This window comes from Chelonoidis abingdonii, chromosome 3 (assembly GCF_003597395.2).
Source record: "Chelonoidis abingdonii isolate Lonesome George chromosome 3, CheloAbing_2.0, whole genome shotgun sequence".
NCBI lineage: Eukaryota > Metazoa > Chordata > Testudines > Testudinidae > Chelonoidis > Chelonoidis abingdonii.
In genome coordinates this window covers 203,040,168-203,065,533 of record NC_133771.1, presented here as the reverse complement: position 1 = coordinate 203,065,533, position 25,366 = coordinate 203,040,168, and the positions used below count along the sequence as shown (strand labels likewise).

The 25,366-nt window shown below is 40.2% G+C and overlaps 1 protein-coding gene across 5 annotated transcripts in view; it reads right to left on the bottom strand.

Moving 5' to 3' along the window:
* Window positions 1-25,366, bottom strand: part of WDPCP (WD repeat containing planar cell polarity effector) — a 244,455-nt gene that overhangs the window by 72,632 nt on the left and 146,457 nt on the right. For all 5 annotated transcript variants that reach the window (XM_032763269.2, XM_032763270.2, XM_075064464.1 and 2 more), the window contains exon 13: window positions 9,214-9,277. In XM_032763269.2, coding sequence (XP_032619160.1) covers window positions 9,214-9,277 — 64 coding nt within the window. The remainder of the gene's footprint in view (window positions 1-9,213; window positions 9,278-25,366) is intronic.

The window sequence follows — 25,366 nt, the reverse complement described above, 5'->3', positions numbered from 1 at the left end:
ATTGAAATGAAAGTATATGAGCGGAAGAGCCAGGAGCATCAGAAAAAACACTAGTGAAGGGTGAAGGGTAAAAGAGGAGGAACTGCAGTTCCTCAGAATGAAAAGGTGTGGACTCTCAGAATCCCAAAGTCTGGATGCTTTTGGGTCATCGTCTGAGCACAAACACAGGTGTGATTTAACAAGAATGTGGCAAGTGTCTTGGGGCAAAGTAATTAGTTAGAAAGTTGTTGCAAACACTGTACTTCCTCTGTGTAGAGAGGCCTGAGTCACAAAAGTTATGATGTTTATCAAGATTTAAAAGTTTAAAGACCTGAAGAAGAGCTTTGTGTAGGTTCAAAAGCTTGTCTCTCTCACCAACAGACATTGGTCCAATAAAAGATATTACCTCATTCAACTTGTCTTTCTAAAAGTTGATACTGTCATATTAGTCAAGATAACAGCTATAAATTGGATGGCTCTGGAATGAGTCATTTGCATGTATGGCTAGGATATACTCTCACATCTACAGATTACGTGGGAAATTTGGGAGTTGGGAGCCTAATTGTCCTTTCTGCCTTTGAAGTTTCCCCATATATTAAGCTTAGGGGTTCTGGTTTTCAATATAAACTGAATATAACAATGATTGTAGATTTTCAATAATTCATTTTAAATAATGTAAGGTAGAGAGCAATTTTATTAAAAATAAGCCAAAAATGGCAATATTCCCTTAAAGGAATTTTCAACAGAAATTTCATTTTGTAAACCTACAATCAGTATTTACTTCCAGTTCAAGCTCTCTGCAATTTTATTCCAGCTCACATAGTCACATGACGAACAGATTTTGTTCAGGTGGTTACAGTGTTGAAACTTAAGTTGTAAACAATAAAATGAGACTGCTTAAAATGTCTGATTATTTAAAAAACAAAACAATGTTTGTGTGATTTTTACTGAGAATGAAACCACCAGTTTACGCCCAGATGTATGCAGCTGAGATTCATAAACCTGTAAAACCTGTTTTTTCAAAAAGGAATTTACAAGACACTAAAATATCCAAAACAAAACACTAAAATGAGTAAAAATGGAAACCAAACCCTACAATCCCTAATTTTGTACATACATATATTTAGTTATAACCATTTTTTCAGACTCTCAGTCAATGGGTTTTTGAATCAAATGATGATATTACCCAGAGAAAATAGGATTTTCTGTCCAAATCCTCTCCTCTTCTTCCTTCCCCCATGACTAGGGATAACACTACAATCTTCTCTGTCAGCTGGGCTCAGAATCTGAAGGTCATTTTTGTCTTCTCCCTTTTATTCTCCTTTCACACCAAGACTGTGTCCAGATGTTGTTTCTTCCTCTACGAGAGCTTCAAGACTCACCCATCCTCTGTGTCTAAATAGTTAAAACTCTCAGCCATGTCTCAATCGTCGCTTGCCTTGATCACTGCAGAATCTCGTCTCTAGTCTTCAACATGGCCCTACACAAGTATATCCAAAATATGGCCACAAAGATTTCTCACCTGTCACTCTGATTACATCACCCCACTCCTTGAATCACTTCACTAGGTTCTCCTCGATTACATCAAATATAAACTTCTCACATTCACATATCTATATAACTTTGCTCCTTCTTGCTGATCCAAACTAATCTCTTATTTAGAGTGACCGAATGTCCTGATTTTATAGGGATGGTCCTGATATTCGGGGGTTTGTCTTATATAGGTGCCTATTACTCCCCCACCTCTGTCTCAGTTTTTCACACTTGCTGTCTGGTCACTTATTCATGCCAGTGATGTGAGTCTCGATACTCCAGTAAGTCTGATTCTTCCATATGCATCTCCATGCCTTTTTCATGCTGCAACCCATACTTGGACTACCCTCCTAACTGTGATCCATAATGCCACTCACTCTCATTGTTATATGCCTCCTGAGAATACACTTCTTCTCAGGTGTCCACAAAAATTAAGTCAATAACATTCAGTCACATCTGCACTCTGGGTATAAGAGAACCATCAAGAGGTGCACATCCCTAAACTGGGTACTACCTACACGACTGTACTACTTTAAGCTTAGTCCTTCTTTCCCATGTCTCTTCCCTACTGTTTGTTCCCCTCACTCATTTTGTCACAGCTAAAATTTAGAATGTAAGCAAACGTATGCAAGTAGGTAGGGAATATGTCTTCGTAGGTTATCATTTAAATGCATCTCACACTGCTGAGAACTATAGAATAACAGGACAGATTGCGAGCATCCGAAGATCAAGTGGGGAAAGGAGAAGGTTTGGAATGAACAATAGCGAGTCCCCAGATTGAAAGGGTGATGCCTTTCAGAATCCCCAAAATACGGATGTGCTTGGACCAGTTTCTGAGCACAAACAAAGGTGTGATATAAGAAGAATGTGCAAGTGCCCTGGGGCAAAGTAATCAGTTAAGAGCTTGCAGCGAACACTGTACACCCTCTGTGGTGTCAGGCGAGAGGGGCCTGAGTCAAAAAAAAATATGATTTTCATCTAGATTAAGAAGTTAAAAGTTTATACTGTCAGCTTGCTCGAGATAGCTGAAAATCAGATGGCTCTGGAACAAGCCTGAGCTTACAAATATTTGAATATGTAGCCAGATTCTGTCCACGTATAGAATAATGTTGATATCGATTATGTTTAGGGATTCTGGTTTTTAGTTTAAACTGAAAACAGCACTGATTCTAATTTTTTTTTTTTTAATAATAAAGTTGGGGGGGAAACAACTACAGAAAATGACAAAGTTCCTTTAAATGTACTTCCAACAAACAGAAATTTGCACATTGTTTATGGTAAATTAAAGCCTATATTGCTCCTTGTTCATGCTCTTGGATTTTCTTCTTGGTCCTGTGGGAAGGCACTCAGATAATATGGTAATGGGGACCCTATCAGCACCTCAGATAGATAGAACAGTAGCCTGGTAAGTGGCCTTTTTTTTGTGCGGTTATGCAGAGTGCTTTAACATTGGATGCAAAAAATAAATATGACAGTTTAAAAAAAGCTATTGTAAGTTATTTTTAAATACCATTTTATATAAATTATCATATTAATTAAACCGCCAATTTCTGCCCAAATATGTGCAGTCAATCTATATAACAGGAGTCCAGGATTGTCTCTCTCTTTGTCTGTCATTTTGACACCTAGAATGTGTGTTGGGTCCGTGTGTACTGATGGGAAGTGCTAGAAGTAAGCTGAGAACTCTTGGTTTAGAACATCACCTAGAACACCTACTTTTTAAAGTTCTCATTTTCACCTTATGTTTTCCGAATTACGCCCATATGACAGCACAGGCTTTCACCTCATATTCACCTCATACCAAAGGGGATTTTACTAGGAAATTACAAAACATGAAATGAGGAAAAAAGAGAAACCAAAACCCAGATTCCCTCACTATGTACATCAACGAATGAAAACAAAATGATATAATAAAATTCTTAATATGATTGTAATAGATTTTTTTCACATAATCAACCAGACATGATCACGTCAAATATCACATTACCTATCAGAAACAATCAGGAAAATAGATTTTCCTGCTGGCTATCAAGAGTATGTTGAAATGGCTGGCTTTTACCATTTAACAATTTGATTAGTTCCAGGAGCTGCTTTTTATGCTCATCTTTGCAACTTATGCAGAGCTAGCCCTCAGTGAGCAGAAGTCATCTGAAACACTGTTGCGCACATGTCTATAGGATATTTCTGGGCAAAATTCCAACTTTTTCTTCAGAAATTACTTACACTTTCCTCATCAGTGTCTCACCCAAGATCTGACACTTTTATTAATGTGCCGGTTGCTCGGGTTTCTGCTAGCTTTGCTACAGTGGATGGCCTTTTGAATTTTCAGCAGCAGAGAGCTGGAACACACTACAAAAGGATTTAAAGCTAACAACCCTTCTATCACTTGATCTTTTCTGTCATACATTGGATCAATCATCGTCCAATAAATGTAACTGTTATTCATGATATATTATGTCCTCTTCTATTTTACTTTTTTTTTTATTGAACTTTGTGGGAGTTTATAAAATTGATGGATTTGTATGTGATGTGGTTCTAGGAGCGTTGCAGAGGAATATAGCAGTGCCTGAATGTGTATTATTATAGCATCATGTTAGTGATGCTATAGTGAGAGCTGAGGAAGAAACTTTCAGTATGAATCCCTGATACTTTTAATTTTATGAAAACAAAGAGATTTTGGACTGAATTTTCTCATCCTATCTCACAATCCCAAGATAGTTTGTTATAAAGGCTTAAGAGAAAGGTGCACACACCATATGCATCAAGGTCTAAATTTAAAAGTATATACTTAGATTGTAAACGCTTCAGGGCAGGGACCATCTCTTTGTTGTATATGTTGTGTGCCTAGCATAGTGGGTCTGAAGCCTCCATGTGTTACCCCCACGCAAATAAATAATAATTTCAGTGTTATAGATGGCTTTGAATTTCCCAACTGTTGTACGTTTAAAATTTCAGCCATATGACTGTGACCTAAATGTAAGTATTGCTTGTTCATTTTTTATAAATGAGCATTTTCATTTCACTGAGTGGTACATAAGCAATGAGAGGCTTACTGGGGAGGTGTATTTTGATGGGGGATTTGAAAGAGAGAGGGTGGATCCTGCTTCCTGCACAGGGTTAGAGAAAGCATATTAGGCACTAGGAACTGCAGGGAAGGCCAGGACACATTATAAAAGGATTGATTCTGAAGCCAGCAGTAACTGAAATGTAAAGCATTCCACTCAGGTAAAACAGCTGTGAGATCAGACTCAGGCCCCAAAAGAGCAGTTATGGGGAAGGGTATTGATGGAGTAAAGGGCGTGAGACAGAGCCAACGAAAAGATGAGATGCGGAAGGGGAGAGGAAACCAGTGGATAGGTTTGGAAGGGGAAGAGATACCAGAGCCACTAATGCAAAAAGTAACAAAAGGCACATTACAAATATACTCAAATAACAACATGGGCCCAATTCTGCTTTCACAGACATGGTTAAAATTGCCACTGTCTTCCTGTGTAAGCCAGGGCAGAAATTTGCCCTGAGGGTCTAATTTTGACCAACAAAAGGAGGGAAATGCAAAGTTAAGTCCTCCATTGTAATATCTTCTGCTGCTATTGAATTGTGTCTGCAGCTTCCCCAGGGCAAGTATGGGAAAAGAACACCACCACTACAGCTCTCAATAATTGTGAAAAGATTCAGAAAAGACTTTCTGCTATTCTCCCAGTAAAATAGCTAAAGGTCTACATGTCTTCAGTGTTTGTGTTGACAGAGCATCCTTCACTCCCAAAGGGGCTAGGTTTGATGTTCAGTGGGCAGAATTAACACCAAAAGGGACCTAATTTGTAGGAATGATCTGAAACAGGAACAAAAAAGAGGGAACATTATCTTAATTTAATATTTATCTTTGTTGGAATAACTTTCGGTTTACAGTCATCTCAGAAGTGCTATCAACAGGAAGTTGGTGATGAGATGAAATTTTACACATCTGTAGACTAAATTAGAGATACAAATACAAAACTGAGCACTCAGGGATACCACTATACAGATTTGTGTCATTCCCAGGAAAACATCACATGATGCAATTGGGATAGGTTACAGTAAAGACACATCATGGAAGCATACGTTAGTGACTGCATAGTTAAGTTTGCTTTTCAGGTCTGGCATGAAGTGTAACTTCACTTGTGAATGCCAAGCTGCCTGACAAAAACTTGTGGCTGTCATTGCTTCTCTGGGCAAAAAATAGCAGAGAAAAGAACAAACCATCAGCTTCATAGAATGAACTTTTAGAAGTGTAACTAACTTTAATGTTAATTAGAGATGAGCTAAGGAGATGATCTTGGACATGGATCAAATTTAGGATAGAGTTCCAGGTCAAAACTGCACCAGATCTAGGGTCAGGTTTAATATCACCAAAGTTTCACAAGCTCTTTTCATGAGATTTCAGCCCGGAGTGGCAGATGTGTTGCTAAATTAGCAGCCCTTGTGAGATTTCTGCAATCCTGCATGGTGAACCATCAGCTGTTTTCTTGAAATCTACAGTATCTTAGGGCTAAATCCAAACTAGTCTGGGAAATGGTCCCTTTCCAGTTTTAGATGCAATCTTGAAACAAAACTACATAAACAAGTTCTGAACCAGCAATTCCGATAAAGCCTCACTTGTTCCCCTTGAAATACAAGGGTAGAGAGCAGGGCTGGAATAAGGCACAGATACTACAGGGACACAGACTGCTCTGGCCTTTGGAGTCACATAGTGACATCAAAATCAAGGGCTTTGGTCAGGGATGAGGTTATGGGGTGACTCCTTGGGAGTGTGCCTAGAATGCCAGATTGCCTAGAGTCAACCCTGGTGGGGAATATGAGTTGGTTTGGATTAGAAGTCCCACTGTGGACCCAATCACCTGTAGAAGTTAATAGAAATTTAGTGGTGGTTGCGCCACATACCAATTTGAAAATATACCCCCAAGTACCTCAATTGACTGTTTTTTCAAGTACAGCATCATTTCTGGGAGCTATTACAATCATCAGTAACCATAATGCTGTAGCTGAATATAACGATAGGACTCAACTGGCTGAAACAAGACCTTGTCTACACTGGATTTTTTAACCACTGGTGAAGCTACTGTTTTAAGCATGGGTAACTACATTGGTACAAGCCATGTTACACCCAAGCTCTGCATCGAGATTAGAGGATTGCCCCATAGCATCCATATTGGTATAGTTACACTGGTGGGTAAAACCCCGGGGGAGACAAACCCCAAACCGCAAGGCTATACAGAGATATTTCTCAGTGAGTTTGGAAATCATAGCTTCAGTTAATTATACTGACAACCAATGTAACCAATGGGCAACAGAGGCTGATATCATAGGCCAGGTGGAGGTAGGAGTCGATATTTTGATGGTGATAATAGGTAGACGAGGGATAGGTTGTGAAGGAACTTGAAAGTAGCAACAGAGAAGGGGGAGTCAGTGAAGGGGAGCATAGACAAAGCAATGGGCTAGCAAAATGATCTTTTAGCAGTATTTCGTATGGATATGAGTGGGGAAGGCTGCATTTGTCAAGGCGAGAGGAAAGGATGTTGCAGTAACCGAGACATGAAATGATGAGAGTTTTAGCTGTGTGGATGGATAGGAAAGGCCATATCTTAGCAACGCTATGCAAAAAGACTTGGCAAAATTTAGACATAACCCAGAAGCGAAGACCTAGAGAGAGGTCGAAGTTGAACATCCAAATGAGAGAAATGCATGAGACAGAGATGAGCAATCCTGCACCGAGGCAAAATCCAGCGATTTTGTTCTCGCTTCAGTCTTGTCTACACAAGGATAAAAGGGATTTTAAAAAATTCTTTAAATTTTGGGTAGGATCCAAGGGTTCATCTTGGCCAGCTGAGATGTGCTAAAGTACAACCTGTCCTGACTACACTACAAATGTAACATGTGTTAGTTAACTTTTAAATAAAACACCCTTTCAGCTAGTCCAGACAAGGGTTTATATCAAGAGTCACTCCACTGAAGTCAATGGACTGGATTCTCCAGTGGCCAAGTTCACTTTGTGCCACATACGCTGACCCAGTGTAAAGCAAATTTAAAGTGTCCAGAGATTTGTGTTGGAGAATATCCCCTGTGTAAGGGGAATCTCCACCAGCACAAACCTGGCAACTTCTTCCTGAGATGGAACTCCCCCTTCTGGCCCAAGGAGGAAGGGGACATGTTTGGGAGGTGGGGTATCAGAGGAGTAGAAGGGATATGATGGAGCAATTTTTGGTGTTTGGGACCTTATGCCTTAAATTACAGCTGCCCCCCTGCTGATTTAGTGTACACCATGCCAGGTGGTTGAGAGTCAGAAACTCATGATTGGCTCCCTCTCAGCGCTCCCCGCCCCCCGCAACCAATCTCTGCTTAGGCACAGCGAGAATCAAGCCCAGTGGTGTTAAATTGGTGAAAGTGAGAGCAGAATCATTTCCCAAGCCTCTCCATGGTTACAGATCTCAACACTGCTACATCAAAGTCCTGTGTAGAAAAGGTTATATTATTGAGAGAGTGAGAAAGAGAGAGAGGAGAAAGATGAGATGAAAAGAAAAAAAACCCAATGTTTGGAGGGGGTATAAAGGAATACAAAAATATGTAACGATTTCCCTAAAAGTATGATATTCCCATCACATTCTTTTGATGCACACTTAGAAAAGTTTATCACAGTATACACATCTTTCTAATTAGACGGAACAAGCCACATGATTAACGCTGTGGAAAAAAGCATCAAAAGATTCATCAAACTCTTTATATAATTAGACAGGACTTTTTATAACCCATAAAAGAAGGATTTAATTGTATCATTTAACATACAATTTAAATATCAAGAACAAACTAGCAGGGCAAGTGACTTAATGGGATAAATAATATTAACATCTAGAGCCAAAGTTTAATTTAAACAACAGAATGTCTTCATTATGCAAAAGAGTCAAGCAAATGAGACTTTCAAAGAACAAGCCCTTTCCCTATTGTTCTTTGAAAACAACTAAATCAGCTGCATAGCAGCAACATGCTGAGAGACGAGGAAAGAACTACTGGCTTTGTCCATCTGACCTCACTGTGACATTGTGGTGCAAGATCCTATAAAACAAGAGCCTCCTGCAGACCTTGCACATAGGACCTTTTAAGAACCGGTTAATTTTACTTTTGTACCTAATTAAATGGGAGGGCCAAAGAGCGCACAAAATGTAAAACTGCTTGGGTTGACGTCGCAGCTTTGTTGTTTTAAAAGTACCTGGAGGAGCATTCATAATTTGTCACTGTCCACAGAAACTTAAGAGACACACTGAGAGCATTCAGGATCCCCAGGACACGGTCTGCTCTTGTGTCCTGGCCTCTGCAGCTGTACTTCTTAAAGGAATGGATTAGAAACATTTAAGCTTATTAGAGTGAAAGATGACATGCACCCACATCTGACACAGGAGGAGGAGGAGGAAAGTTCAAGAATGTATATATTAATTCCTGAACAACATAAAACAGTCTCGAGGCCCTGGAAAGGAAAATGTCAGCAACTCAAAAGCTACTAGATTGCTATTGACCAGTTTCATGATGGCAAGGGGCAAACCAAGTAGAATAAACCCTTCTCCAGTATGTGTCTAATACTGCAAATGACACTGATCCTTTTTAATGTGCACAAAAGCTGACAACTAACTCATCTCAGGAACAGCTATCACAAAGCCATCTACAGGAATGACTTACCATAAACAGGTCACGAGCACCTATGTCAACAGCGAGCAGAAATGCCTTTTCAAATCTCTGATACCTGCAAGAAAAGGTGAAATGTATCATTTGCTGAGGAGGGGAACACCAGTTTGAGAGATCCAGCATACTCTGTGGTAATGTGCAGATGAACTGACAGCTGGTAAAAATCTATGAGGTGTGTTGCCTCTGTTTCAGTTCTCATCTAAAACATGTATTGCGTTTATTATGAACCCCAAAAGGGAGGCCCCAGGTGACTGATGAAATCATTTATGAGATAGCCTGGAGATCACAGAACTATGAAATATGATGATAGCAACACTACTGAGCACTTTCATTTTCTAAACATTTTAGCAATCAGCATGCTTTGATCTAGCTACCGTCAATGGGAATTGAGGGTGTTTAGCCTCATACAGGATCAGGACATAACAAATTAATCCTTATAACAGCCCTAGTAGCTAAGTAGGTAAATATTATTGGGCCCAATCATCCCCTCCCATGGTAAAACTTGTGAGAGAAAGAGCTGGGGAGAAATCTGTGAGGATCCTCCCCCCCCAATAAAAGACTAATGTACCCACTCCAAAATTGTCAGGACTTCAGGGGTCCATGTGGAAGGTGCACGTCATTGCACCGGCTCTGAACTCTGGCAGCCTCCCTCCAGCCCAGCTCCCTAACAATGCAGTTCCATTGGAGTCATGCTACCCCACTGTGACAGACTCCAGGTACTCCTAGAGCAGTGGTGGGCCGTTCCCGGCCAATGGGCGCTGCGGGCGGCCATGCCTGCGGACGGTCAATGTAAACCAGCTGTCTCGTGTCCCACCAGCAGATTACCCTGATGGGCCACGTGCGGCCCGTGGGCCACGGGTTGCCCACCACTGCCCTAGAGGCAGTGATATCTTGTCTGGGTAAGCTCCACAGGGCTGGAAAGGGAAGAGAGGCAATAGAACACCCCCGGTCCCACAGACTCTTCTCCCTACCCAAAATGGTCCCCTTTCTAGCACAGATCTCCAGGCCTGCGGAGCGTTCTCTGTAGGGTCTGGTGAAGAGGAGAACAGGGCCATAGAGGTGACTGAGCCTCAATTCTGCATGGGAGGAGAGTGGAGATCCACAAGCAGAGGGTTCCCTTTGTGCGTGGATTTAGAAAGCAGAGTCTTAGCCCTTATCCTCCTTTTACACCGCACGAGCTGCCGGCCTACAGAAGGAATCTGTGTCAGCACTGGGATCATAATTTCACTTTTGGTTCCCACTCCTATATTGAGATCACTAGACCACGTGTTCCCAAACTGTTTCAGGACATGAACATTTTAATAGAGAGATTGCCTTCTGGAAAATAGCTCCTCCCAAGCGCAATCCCATCGACCACTTCCTTTCTCATTCAAAACATGCACCAACCTGCAGCAACTACAGCAAATGCTTACACGAGAAAGAAATATCAAGACACATTGATGTATGTTTTTAATACAAAAGATGGACATCTATAGAAGCAGCTGATGAGTCACCCCTCTGTAGGATATCATCAAGTGCTTTGTGTACCCAACCAGCACCACAGACCACACAGATCATGCTCATCTAATGAGAGATAATATATTATGTCAGGGAATCTAGAAGAATTTTCAGTACAGAGGATCAAAACCACTCCGTGCTTGTTAAATGGAAGGTGAGGGTCCAGCTAGGGAGGACAGTATGGAAAAGAAAGTCTTGATATGGAAAAAGGTTTACTAATCTATTATGCCATCTGCATGTTTTAACATACATACAGTTCAGCTGAATAATGTGAGATTTTGAATTTTTTATAGTGTGTATGTTTTCTGGTAAAGTATTATTCTTGTAAACAGTCTGAAAAATCTGTATGAAATGAAATAGCGTATATTAAAAAGATTATTTTTTGATTTTCAGAATAACAAAAAGTAAAATAAAATAAAACATCTCAGTTACGATAAGCAGTGTGCCCATAGTTAAGGATGCACACGTGTTTCCATTTTAAGAGGTAATATTTAGTTGCTTATAACTTTTTTACTCTTTTACCTTTCTGGCCAAAATTTGACAGGTTTATTCTCACTTGGGGAACAGATTTTCTTTGAAAGTTTGAGCCAAAGCAATTCTGCTATTTTTGAGAATGAAGACAATGGAAAATAATAGGTTTTTTCCCCATTATGAAAAACATTTGTGCCTTTGTTGCTTTTTTAAAAATAATAACTATACTGCACTTTTTGATGAATTTGGCAGCAGGAGGTCACAGATAATGGTCTGGTGAAAACCGACTGTGATTTGTCAGTTAAGAGGGTTCAAAAGATGTGTTTTGTGAGCGCTCAGTGGATTTTGTAAGACAATCTATTAGTGGTCTGCCAATATTCTGCTGGGTTTACACAGGCCTGGTTAGATCAGGAAAGTTAGTGGGCAGTGCTGGGGCTTAGTGGAAGACCACAGGGAAGAACACAGCCCTTCTTTCCTTTGATGAGTGAAATTGTCTCACTAGATGGACCACTGATCTGATCCTGTATGGCAATTTGTATGTTTCTAGCCTGGGCCAAAGCATTGTTCTAGTCAGCTCTGAAAAGCCTTCTGGCCCTTTTCTATAGCATGTTGGTGGAATAACACAGCAGAATAGAACCTAGAGCTAGCCAGCAAGTGCTTTCCCTCAAGGGATGATGCTGGTGACAAGAAAGCAAAATAAATTAACATAAGCTGAAAAGGAAACAAACTCTCCAGCTTGGTGTTCCTATGTACCTGGGTGTGGACTCCTAGCTTCCTAAAGACAATTTCCTACTGTGTCTTCCAACCACTAATTTACAGTCCTTCCTCTGAGCACCCCATAAGGCAGAGGTGGGCAAACTACGGCCCACGGGCCATATCAGACCTGCGAGACTGTCCTGCTTGGCCCTTGAGCTCCCATCCAGGGAGGCTAGCCCCAGTCCCTCCCCTGCTATCTCCCCTCACCCACAGCCTCAGCTCACCACGTTACCAGTGTTCTGGGCGTGGCTGCCAGTCCTGCTGCTCTGAGCGGCATGGTAAGGGGGTGGGGAGCAGGGAGCAGAGGGGTTGGATAAGGGCCAGGAGGTTCCGGGGGGGGTAGTTCGGGTGAGGGGTCTTGGGAGGGTGTGGTCAGGGGACAGGGAGTGGGAGAGGTTGGATGGGTTGGGGATTCTGAGGGGGCAGGAATTGGGAGGGGGTGGCTAGGGGGCGGGGTCCAGGCTCTTTGAGGAGGCACAGCCTTCCCTATCCAGCCCTCCATACAGTTTCAGAACCTCGATGTGGCTCTCAAGCCAAAAAGTTTGCCCACTCCTGCCATAAGGGGAGGGGAAAGCAGAGCTGAAGTTAACCCCTTTATTACTGGGGCCCACGCAGTGCCCCAGACCCATCCCACATCTATATCTCTGAAGTTTTTTGTAATACTTTGTATGAAGGAAACTACATTAAAATACATTGCATTCTATATTTCTTTTTAATCAAATGCTTTAACTAGAGAGAAATACATAGATAGATGTTACGGTGGTACATATATGTTAGCGTCATGTATACATTTTTGAGGGGGCACCCCAAAATTAAATGACTATTCGCATTCCTATGTTTCTCAAATACAGAATAAAAACACATCCTCAGTCCCAAGAAGGAAAATAGGAGGCTGAATAGTTCAGTGAAACGTGCCCTGTAAGATACCAACAAGAATACATCTACACTGTCTTCATTTTTACACAGCAACAGTTAAAGGAACAATTTGAATGAGATCTGCTCCAGCCACGACCACACTTGCCACCAAAAATGAAAAGTAATATTTTCCTTTGACTGACCTGCAGAATGGAATCATGGCCTTAAAACTGTCCGTTCTTTTCTGTCTCACAATGATTTCTATTTTTTTCCCTTTAATCAACAGACATACTTCTGCCTCATTATGGTCCCTACTCAGAAAACCATAAAGCCAGCTTGTTATTTTCAGAGCTGCACTGGAAAATACTATCTACCAAAGACATGCTCTTCAGAAACCAAGAGAGCTGGAAAGAACAATCACAGAGACTTCATAAATTATTATAAGTAGCATTGCTCTTAAATGAGGTAGTGTTTTCAAATGAAAGTGACAAGTTTGGATTACTTATGCAACCCAATATTAAATCTGTCAAGAAAGTGAACCTTTGGGGTTTCTTTTAAACTAGCTTTATTTGCAAACCTTTTTTTTTAAGTCCCTTTGGTGTGTTAACACTCTATTTGCATTCTGTAGGGACAATTAGAAAGTGTCCTGTGTGATGTATTAGTGCAAAGATACCATCAAACAGATGATGCTTGTTTTACAATAGGGTTTTGTTGTGGGGAGAGCTCTTATTATTTCTAGCACACTCCATTCATGGTTATCTGCCTCCTAAACAATAAAAAAATCCACCTTTTGTTCCTGCATTAAGATTACAGGGCACAGAATTTGTTGCCTTCAAAATGGTGCTGATATATTACCGATCCTGAAGCAAACACTGTAACTTACTGCTTGCTTCAAAAGAACTCTAGTAATCAAGACTTTGATAAAAAGAGAAAAGAAAATCTGCCTGTAAATTATGAAATTCAACCACTTGTTTGGTCAAAGTGATAGCCAACAGAAATATGACCTTAGAGATTAGCACTTACATACTATTCAACTATACAGGGCAAACAGTAAAGCATTATTCTATGAGCTGTTTAGAGTATAGAATATTAAGTATAAAACCTAGTATAATAAATGATACTACACCTCTACCCCAACATAACGTGATCCGATATAACATGGGTTCGCATATTACACAGTAAAGCTCTGACACGCTGCTCTAAGCAGCGTGTTAAGGGTGCTGGGCCAGGTCAGGGTGGGTTGGATAAGGGGCAGAGGGTCTCGGAGGCAGTCAGGGGCTTCCCCACCAGGGTCTGGGGAGCAGGAGCTGTTGGAGGGCACTTTTGGGTACCCCACAGCCCCAGAGTGGCCCGGAGGATTAGCTCTGCTTCCCTCGCCCTGGCCCCAGCTGTGTCACTCGGGGGGAGGGGGCTTGGGGTAAGGGATCCCCCCCACACTCACTAGCAGCGGCAGAAGCGGAGCAGCCCAGCTCCAGCCAGCTCCACTTCGCCAGCTCCCAGCTGTAGCACGGTGAGATTTTTTGTCTTCCAAGGACTGCGTCATATTGAGGTAGAGGTGTACTAGTATGTTCTTATATAACTACTTTCTATCTATAGGGCTCCTAACACTTTGAAAGATGAGTATTATCACCCCATTTTACAGATGGGAAAACTGAAGCAGAGAAAGATTAAGTGACTTGTCCAAGACTACATAGGATGAAAAAAACAGATTTAGGAACCAAATCTAGATTTCCTGGCTTCCAAACTGGTGGGCTGGACCTTGCTGTCTCCCTGTGTTAAAAGTGTGACTTAAACTGACAAAAGCCATAAAAGCTGAATGTTTGATTCTTATCTCACTTATATCACTTTTACACCAGTGTCATGTCATTGATTTTAGTGGGGTAACTCTTGATTTATGCCAGCATAAGAAAAAAGAATAGGGCACTCAGGCTGTAATCTGCCCCGTTATATCTACACAAGTGTTAAACAGTATTTAATTAGTGTTAAACAGAAACTGACTTTAAGTCACAACAAATGTTTTGATGGCCTCAGCATGCAACCACCAACTCTTGCTGGAGGCCGCGCTGACAATTTTCCCTAAAATACTTCATCAACTTTAGGAAAAACAAATAAATATGGACATATACATGTCCAAATCATTGCAATTTATGTATGCAGGTTTTTTTGCAGACTCAATAATAAAAATAATGTACTGTTGTCTCTATTCTTTACTGGACCTAAACGAACTAGCAGCACAAATAAGATGCTTTGCACTTTTTTCTCTTTTTTGTTGTTGTTTCTTTTGTTTTAAAAGACTTTCTAGCTAGAAAGTCTGTTGTTGTGAAAAGTGATAGTTGTATGTTAACATCACTTTTTCACAGCCTCCTAGATAGCTACTAAGTTTGCTGTGAAAAGTGACATTAACGAACGTACAAATACCATTTTTCACAGTAGACTTGCTCAGCCCTGGCAAGACTGGGGACAAATTAAGCTGTGGATGAGGAGATGGGCAGGGAGGCAGAGGGGACCAGGGGCGTTGGGGGGAATGGACAGAGAACCAGGGGAGGTGGCAGGGCCCAGGGGCAATGGGGAGGAGGATAAGAGGATAGGAGGCACCCACTGCTGCATGGCCGAGGATCTGCCCTGCACCTATTACATTTCTTTCACCCCCTAATTTTGTAATTGTATAAAAATTAAATCTAATTTATGTAATATACCTTATCCTTATGCACAGTGAACCAAATTCATGTCCCTGGATATGAACAGGGGAGGAGAGGTCTCACTGATTTCAAGTGAGGGCTCTGCAGGTGTATTGGAGGGCAGATTTTGGCTATATATGTACTGCAATACCTAAACATAACACCGAGGCTTCAAGATAATGATTCGTCTTTCACTCTGAATTTCATGGCTCTGAAAGGGATCAAACTGTGTGTGTGTGTGGGGGGGGGTATCTGTAAAATATATACAGTATATTAGTGTTTCAAGGGTGAGATCTTCTACAGCCAGTTATAAGAAGCAACAGGAAAAAATCTGAGTGAGAACAGAGAAACAGAGAGTGGGAAATATACTGTGGACAAGGTGAAAACATTTCTTTAGGGACTAGTTACCACCACCGAGCCTTCTTAGACATGCCCATTGACCATGTAAGCATATTCCTCGTGCAGGGCCGATAAAGGACTGCTGCATTATTTTTTGCTTGTCTTCAATAAGAGTACACAATATTTAGAAAATAATCTGTGGCAGAAGGGCTGTGGCACAAATATTTATAAACCTTTTCTTTTAATTGACGAAATCTTGAGCTCTCCTCATCTAGCAGTCCAATCACGGATGACATTCACTATAAAAAGGAATATTTAAATACATACTCAGGAAAGACAACAGGCAAAAATGAATATTGAAATTTTTGTTACATGCAATCAAATTCCACTGAAATTAAGTTTTAATTGTTCAATACTGTGTGACGCATATGCAAATATTTAAGTATTTGGAATATCAATCAAGTGTTTACTTACATCAAGCAGTTGTAGTTAAGCACATAAACAGATGATGAAAATATATTCAGTCATCTACAAGGCCCAACATTTACGGCAGGGTTTACATGATCTCTTTAAATTCAGTTATTTCATTTAATATTTCAATTTAATAGCTCATTCTTTCATTCACTTTCTAGGCATTTTGCCCATTTCATAAGCACAATAATAATTATTTTCATAAAAGAAGACATTTCCCTACATTCTCATATCAGCAAGTTTTGGAACAGAAGCAGTTTGCATGATTTTTCAAAATAAGTACTGCTTTTCTTTTATCTACAATATTTTTTCTTTTAAAATTAGACAAAACTAAAAATGAAGTTTAAGTGTTTTAACAGAATGCTAACCGCCCTAGTGTGGGAGATCAAGCACAAAATGACCAGCAAGAACTCATTCATAATTTTACTGTGAATCTTGTAATATTTGATGTTTTACTTAAAATGTCGACTCCTGAAGACAAATGATTATGTGAAAATCTCAGCTTTCATTTGAAACCCAAAGATAGGGCAAAATCTTGCCCCCTTTGATTTCATCTCCAGTTTCTTGTTCTCACATTTGGGTTGAAAATGTGATCCCTTGAGTGAGCCCTGAAGGCTCAGAAACCAAAAGGAAAAGGAATAGAACAGACCATTAAAAAAAAAAATCTCATGATTTTGGGTGTCTGACTCATGATTTTTGAATATACGGGGCTGGAAATACTGAATTTACCTGATATTTTCAACGTGCCTAGACAGGAGATGAGTCTAAAGAAACAGTGGTCCAATGTATTTCTGATATGCTTTGGGAGAAATGGATAAGCCACTGAATGTTTATTTGCTGCAACTTACCAGTTTTTACCCCAGTTAAGTTTTCCAAAAGCATCACATCAATCAGAGCTAAAACTTTAATCCAGGGCTGCTGATTGCTTTTTAAAAAAACTGTTACACAAGAATCTGACTTCAGAGATGGTAGTTTGTATCACTTGGCCAACCATATGCTGCTACATAAGCACTGAGGAGCAAATCCAAGTTTTCTGTCTTTAGATTGTGAGCTGCTCAGACCAGGAAATATGCTTGAGAGCCCATGCAAAGGGAGGGTCCCCACTCCCACTGGACACCATGGGATTCTGGAACTGGGGAAGGAAAGCTGCTGGAAAGTTGGTTGGAGATTGGTGGAGACGTGGCCAGCAGATTCATGACTACATGATCTATTGCCCAAATCCTTGCATAGGAAGAGGCACACTGGACACAGAGTTTATTCAGTAACAACCAAGAAGTGGCCTGGAAACAGGGAAGAGACTTGTCTTTTCATGATCCTTAAGCAACAAAGCATAGTTACATGACTGATTACTGGATTTGCCCCTTAGGTAAGAAACATGAAAAAGAAGCCAACAATGGATGGACGTGTTTGTGTATCTAGAGGGTTTTTAAATGATAAGAAAACTATAATTTATTGAAGTCACTTTAATAAAACTAGGCCAGTAAAAAATTTTTATGTTTCTGAAGTGCCAGCTTCAAATATCACAAAGAGATGTGTGACTTTGATTGGAGTTGGCAATAGTCATCATCAGTTGTAGACATTAGATATTGGACTTGCCAGACTAACTTTATATTAATTATATCAGATATGGTTTTTTCTCTTCCTATGGGCCACTACAGGCTGTAAGAGGCAGAGAAGAACAGGAACATTAAGGTCCAAGTGACAGAGACTATTTTCAAGGACAAAAAACAACTCACAGTGTCAGCAAAGTTGGCTGTTAATTCTGCCAACTTTGGAAAATGAGATTCAAATAAAATTTCATTTTTTATCACTCAACAAAAGACTGTGTTTTATAGCACAAAGCCTGGAACATTTAAAAGACAACTTCTTTCTACCAAAGGATTAAAAATGTAATTTTATATGCTTACAGTTGGAATGAATTACTCTTCTGCATGAGTTGGATTTGGGAAGTCCTAGCATTGGAAAACTAGGACATTGTCCCAAGAAAAAACTCAGATTTATTTTTCTTGGGACAATGTCTTAGTCACATTAGTCACATTCTTCACCTAAATTGCTTATGACCCACTGACTTCAGTAAGACTTAAGTACATGCTTAAAGTTAAGCATGTGCTTAAGTACTTTACTGAACTGGGTCTTTAATGACTTATGAGGAAAATTTGTAGTGTATTGCTCTGACAGTCATACCCATGTGCATCCTACATAAAGATTAATGAGTAACAATTTAGATTAAAAGTTAAATACACAGCCCTTTTAAGCCATCCAAGAGTTTCCGTTATTTTTATTTTATTCTGTTTATATTGTTAAGCTACATCTCTCTAAAGGAGGTCCATATATAAGCTGATAGCTTATTGAGAAGAAAAACACAGGTCTAAGATTATGATATAAAGCTCTGGATGGAGAACTGAATGCCCTTTACATAAAGAGATACTCTGGTATGGAGCAAACAGACACAAAAATAAATTGGAAAAGGAAGCTAATATGAGGAGTCTGATAGTATGACACCCTGGCCAAAGAATTTCCTAATGGGTTTAACTTGCTGTGAATCTGCATAAGATATTCTCAACACAAAACAATCCTACTATTTGCTCTGTAAGATTATATGAAATCATGTTTTGAAACTATTCTTCCTGTGTTGTTTTTGTATTCTACTCTACAAATACAATAAACCCTAAACTAATACTTCTATGAAATGACTCATGTGACCATATATAAATGTGCATGCTTCTTCTCAGCTAGAGGTGAGTTTATTTGATATGTTTGAAGAACATTGTTCAGGCACATTTTGGAGGATCAGATTTGAAATACACAAAGTGAATTTTTGAATGAAGTAGCTTTTTAAAAAGTTGTCTTACTTACAAGAGAAAGGAATTTAAACACAGATCCAGTAATAAAAATGTTCCAGATGCAGCTAAAATTATGTTAAAAATGGCAGATTAAATATAAAAAAGGAGTATACCATTCCATTTATTTGCTCAGTCTTAATGGCAGAAGCATACAAATAATATAGAAAATACAGTGCTGTTCCTTTCCATTATGCTATTTGTTGAGTACTTACCACACTAGTGCTTAGTGTTGGGTGAGACTGTAATAAAGAAACCCCTCTTTGTAACACATATATGAAATAGGGAAGATTTACTGTGGGAACCTTCACACTGAGTTTCCTGGCTTTTGTGGAATTAAACAGAACCCTGAATTAATGGAACTCTGGACAGAGGAGAAGGATAGTCAAACACAGAATTATTAATAGAAATATAGGTTCTATACCCAGACCAGCTCACACTTTTCTGTATGATCCTGAAGAAGTCACATAAGGTCTCAGCAAAATGGGGGTTAGATACTGGCAAGGAGAACTCTTGGGAAGAACAATATTTCCCATTTCACAGGAATTTCATGTAGCTTAATTCTTTCATATTTGTAGAGTGCTCTGAGATTTTCAATGGAAGGTGCTAGAGAAGAGCAAAATATTATTATTCAGTTAAAATGATGAGAGCTGTTTCTTTGTAAATTATATTTCAGTGTTTTTCTCTCTTATAACCTTCATTTCCTTTGAATTTCCCACACTGCAAATTTGCTTTATCATACTCATTCTCCTCCAAGAGAAAATATTTTGTTGCCATAGCAATATCTTCCTTCCTTGCAATTCTATCATAGTGGCTTTCCTTCAGGTTTCTATAAGCTGCAACTAACACCCACCCTCAACGCACACACCCTCCCAACCTTTCAGTTCCTACAACCTTTCACTACTTAGTAACTTCTCAACCGCATACCTTTATCTTTAAATACAGACATTCTCCAACATACTCTTCCAAATTACTCTAGGCTAAAAACAGATGTTAATTAAAAATGCAGATAAGAGCTGATGACACCTGTTGTTTCACACTTATTTTGCTCAACCCTGTCTGTTAAATCCCAGCCTTCATTCCATTAATTCTCTTCAGCTTTTCTTCTGTTCCTGCTTTAGCCCTCTCACTCCGGTGATCATCTAAACTCAATGGTATGTCTTGAAAGCTGTATTTTATTGAGCAAACATATCAGCATGTATACACACCAAAGACAGCTCCATCACAGCGGTCCCGTATCACAACTCTGGTTAAGGATCAATTGCTGCCTCCATTATGAATCTCTCTTGTCTGAGTGTGATATCTCAGCAATTTCAAACTGCAGCAGATGGGAATTTGATATTAAGGTTAAGATGGATGCACTTCCCTCGCCCGCCTTATCTTTCCATGGGTTACAGGTGCATTTCTCCCTCCTGCCTAACAATGGACAAAGGTGCATACATGTGGTGTAGCCACGAGAGAATAATGTATTAGGCCAAATTTTTCAAAGTTGGGTGCCTAAATTTAAGTATCTAAACCCCATATTTAGAAATTTGGTCCCAGTCTATAATTAATGGGTTCCTGAGTAATGCACCCTGAAGTACATTACTCTCATTCCTTTATAGCTATCACTCTGTTTAACAGGGAGATTTTCAAAGCAAGTTGGCTGCCTAGCTGCTCTTTGTGCCTTTGAAAATCTCTCTATAAAAGTTTTTTCAAGTCTTTCCCTCTCTTCACCATCAGAAAACTTACCTCAGCATCAATAATATCTTGCTGAGAACTGGCCAGAGACAGTGATGAGGGAACAATACATATAGAGACCATGCTCAAATTTACTGATTGTAGGTTTGCTAGGTTACTAATCCAGAGAATGCAAATTCTCAGGTTACCCTGAACCAAAAATGGCAGTGCCAAAGCATGAGAGTGTTAAAATCTCTGTGTTTCTTTCAGTGATTCTCTTCCAATCTTTCTTTTGTTTCAGTTGCAACCCTCTCACTTCAGGAGGCCTGGGGCAAAGCAATTTATGGGGCCCCTTCCATAAAAAAAAGTTGCTATACTATAGAATACTATATTCTTGTGGGGGCCTCTGAGGGACCCGGGACAAATTGCTCTACTTGCCCCCACCCACCGGGCAGCCCTGTCTCACTCTAATCATCATGAAAATGATGTTCCTCAACTGTCCAGTGTCAGAAAGAAATTGAAATATGGATGAGAAATACCTAGCCAAAGCTCAAGATGAGGAAGAGAGGTGAAACTGGGTAGGAAGACTCCCTTTTTAAGACCAAGAAGAACCTCTAGACTCTATTAGAGGGCATCGTCCTTTTGATAGTGAGGATTGCGCACTGGATTCATTGCTGGATTTTCATCCAGAACTGTGATGTATTTTACCATAGCTGTTCCTGTAACTGATCCACTCTCAAAACCCCATGTACGTTAATGAGAATTCCACACGCTGCAACATCAGGCTCTTACACACACACATAAGCACATCACACACTAAAACTAACCAACGGTCCTCATGCTGACTCATCTGCTGTAAAGCCAGTTTAACCATAGAGGAATAGCCTTGGCATAGGGGTTTCCCTGGGCAGCACTGGCTAGTGCAACAGCTCCATGTCCCTTCCTTCTAATGCAGCTCAAGCTGTAGAGGTATGCCAGAGAACGGTAGATGGTGTGGAACTGTCATAGCTTCCTTCTCAGATTTGAATCTTAGCATTCATAACTGAGAATCTAGCATGAAACCTCTAAGCTTAATTACCAGCTTAGATCTGATATCGCTGCCACCAGCCAGGAATTTCCAGGGCCTGACTCCCTCTCTGGTCTCCCAAAACCTTCTCTGGGGGACCCCAAGACTCAGAAGCCCTGAGTCTCACACCAAGGGAAAACAACCTCGTCGCTCCTTGTCTCCTCTTTATCTCATCCGATCAGATCCCCCTCTCACCTGGGTGTATCACTGGGGCGATACTTACTTAAACTCCTTGAAAGTGCAAAACAGAGAGGGACAGATTACCTTCCTTCCTCCTTCTTCCTGGGCTATGCAGATCAAACCGATTAGTCAAGCTAAACCGACAAAAGAGATTTCCCCCTGCCTTTCGTATCTTAAGCCTTCATAACCAGGAGAAAAACTCAAACGGTTTTAAAAAAGAAAGCTTTATATAAATAGAAGAAGAAAAAAAGACATAAAAAATTCTCTGTATCGGGGTACAATAATACAAGGCCAATTGCTTAAAAAGAAAAAATGAATAAACAGCCTTATTCAATCGAAAGAGATACAGATGTAACAATCCAGCAACACACACATGTAATACAAAAACGCATAACAGGCCTAATTGTTTTTCTACTTTGTACTCACAACTTTGAAACTGAAGATTAGAAGCTTGAAGATAGAAAGACCCCTCTCATAGCTGAGAGACAGACAAAAGACACAGACCCAAACATTCCGTCCCTGAGCTTTGAAAAATCCGGTTTCCCGATTGGTCCTCTGGTCAGGTGTTTGGTTCCCTTTGTTAACCCTTTACAGGTGAAAGAAACATTAACCCTTAGCTATCTATTTATGACAGGAACTCTGCAGTATTCCCATTCTGGGCCATGCAGCAGCCCACAAGTGACTGTGGGAAGCTGCAGTAAATTAGAGTGGCCCTTTGGACTGGTCCAAGTATACTGGGGGTCAGGCCCAGAATCCCAGAGACAACATACAGTCACCTTCCCCCACTCTAGGGTGTGCCTTCCATGAGGTGCACCACAAAATCTGGCCCAGGATCTTTTTTTCTGTGAGGCTACAGAAATGCCTGTGGCTAACGGTGCATAGGATTGGCTCCCTAGGGAATCATATTGTCCTGTTTATTCTTTTCTGGTATTTTGCCCAATTTTGCTTATTCTGTGATCTTCACCAGAGAATTAAATCTCAGACCCAGTCACATGGCTTCAAAGTATCTGACTGAAATTGAAACCTGTAGTGGAGCTGGCTTAAGAAAAATTCATTAGCAATACTACCGAAACAAAGGCACTATACACTCACTGGGTGTAATATTTAACTGGAAAATACACATCTAGTGAAGTCAAGGTGGCAACCCTATTCTGGTTTCTCAAGCAGGTCGGGAAGCATGGCTCGGGGAAGTTTTTTCATGCGCGCTTGGATCATTGTGACTGAAATTCCTGTCAGTGACTGCAGCATGCATATGAAAACCTCTGGCTTTGATCGCTTTTACAAGATGGCAAAAACAGTGAACTCATATAATACTCTCTAGAGGATGGTAATTTCACCAGTCTATGTGCCTGCTACATTCTGCCCTTATTGAGACCTGAGGAAATTTGGTTGAGTTGAGTGGGAATTGCATCCAAGGGCATAATTAACCCTTGAAGGGTTGCCATACCCATACTATGCAAAAAAAACAAATGACATCCAAGAGAGTCTCCTTAAGAGAGGAAGACACACGCTTACATGCTCCTGTACTGTTATCATTAATGTTTATAAAAACATTTCATGACAACACTAGCTATTAATACAATGAAAACACCATGCCTTGCCAAACTCCGGGTGCCATAAAAAAAAAAAAGGCGTACACTCCTAGACACATAAGGCTCTATCCTAACCCATCATCTCTCCTAATCTCCCACTCCCACAGAGGCAAAAGGCCTGGAAATCTATCCTTATAGGGTGGAGGGAGTTTTCCAGACCCCCTAGTTTAGAGGCCTGCCAGAGGCACTCACAGATCCCCTTGTTTTCCAGTGATCTCTGGCTGTATAATGGTCCCTAAAAGGCAGTTATTGGTGTAAGTTAAGGAGAGCACTGGTACACTCTTCAGGTGTCCTGGGACTGGCCAGCAGACGGTGGAGTGCCTCACATAAGAGACAGCACTGGGAGGAATTAGGCCTTTTTCTACTCTGTCCTACTGTCACAGATATTCTGTCTTCTCTCTTCCCTTAGAGGTGACTGGCTGCCAGAGAGAGTTCCATGTTTAAGCACTGCTTTTGTGTGTATGGGGTTATGCCGTTGCACTTCTGCATTTATTTGCTCACAACTTTACTAAATTCTTCTTCTGACTCCACTCAATTGCGCCCTACTTTGGGAATAGAGGACCTGGCTCTCGAGGGGACCTTACAAGGTGTAACTGCAGTGCAGTGGTAATTACAGTAAAATTGAGGTGAGAGGCCAAGCTTCATTTTCAGCCTCAGGCTGGACACGATGACTTATCCGGTATTTTTAAGTGTGCATCTGATCAGATCTGCTGCTTGTCTATGAGGGAGGGATAGGCACACACAAGTAATTACAACATCACTTTGTTTTGTAAGGTAATTCATTTTCATCCCAGACAAAAATACAACTATATTCTTTTTGCAGAATAAACAGATTTTGAGATCCAAGTTGTCCTTGAACCTTAAAATATTTTCTATGATCTGCATGTAACAGAGATAAAAGCTTCAAATTCTTTAAAATGTAAATTCCACAAACACCAAAATGGACACCAGCTATAAGGCAGAAAAGGACAAATTGTAAATGCTGATCTGCTGGCTATATTCTGACTCGTGCCAACTCTGCAGCTGCAGTTTAGATGTTAATGTAAGGGCCTTAATTTCCAGGTCATGAAATGTTACTCTCAGAATGTATGTGTGCATGTTGCGTGTGAAAGAGAGAAAGCGAGACAGAAACAGACATGTTCTGAATAAAACACAGAGCATGGGCGTGTATGTGTGCAAAATAAACAAGTTATTTTCATGCATTAGGAAATATGACAAGAACAATTTATGAATGCTTGAGTGGAGCAAAGCAAAGCTATGAGTCAGCTATCTAATGTCATTCCTAACAACTGAAAAATAACTATTCCATCCTCTCCATGTTCTGTATTCATAATGCATTAAATACATGGTGATATTATAATAAATTAGGAGACTGTTTTTTTGAAGTCCAAGAAACACCAAAGATGTATTTGATGCTTGTAATTCAGCTCCTGTATTTTATTTATAGATAAGAATTCAAATTTGAAGTGAAAATAGTTATTCATACCATACATCCAATTTTATGTCTCCCCAGGACAAGCCCTTATGTTCCTGTCATGCTGGTGAGAAACAGTCTTTTGATAGCTTTTCACCTCCGTTTAAGAGGCCTTTAATTTTCATTTTGTATATAAAACTCTTGCATTCAAAGGTATTCCATTCTCATGATTTAAGGCCTGCTTCTGCAAAACTCTTCAACTCCCATCAAATTCAATGGACACAGAGGAAGCTCAGTGGCTTGCCAGATTGGGCCCTTAGTTTTATAAT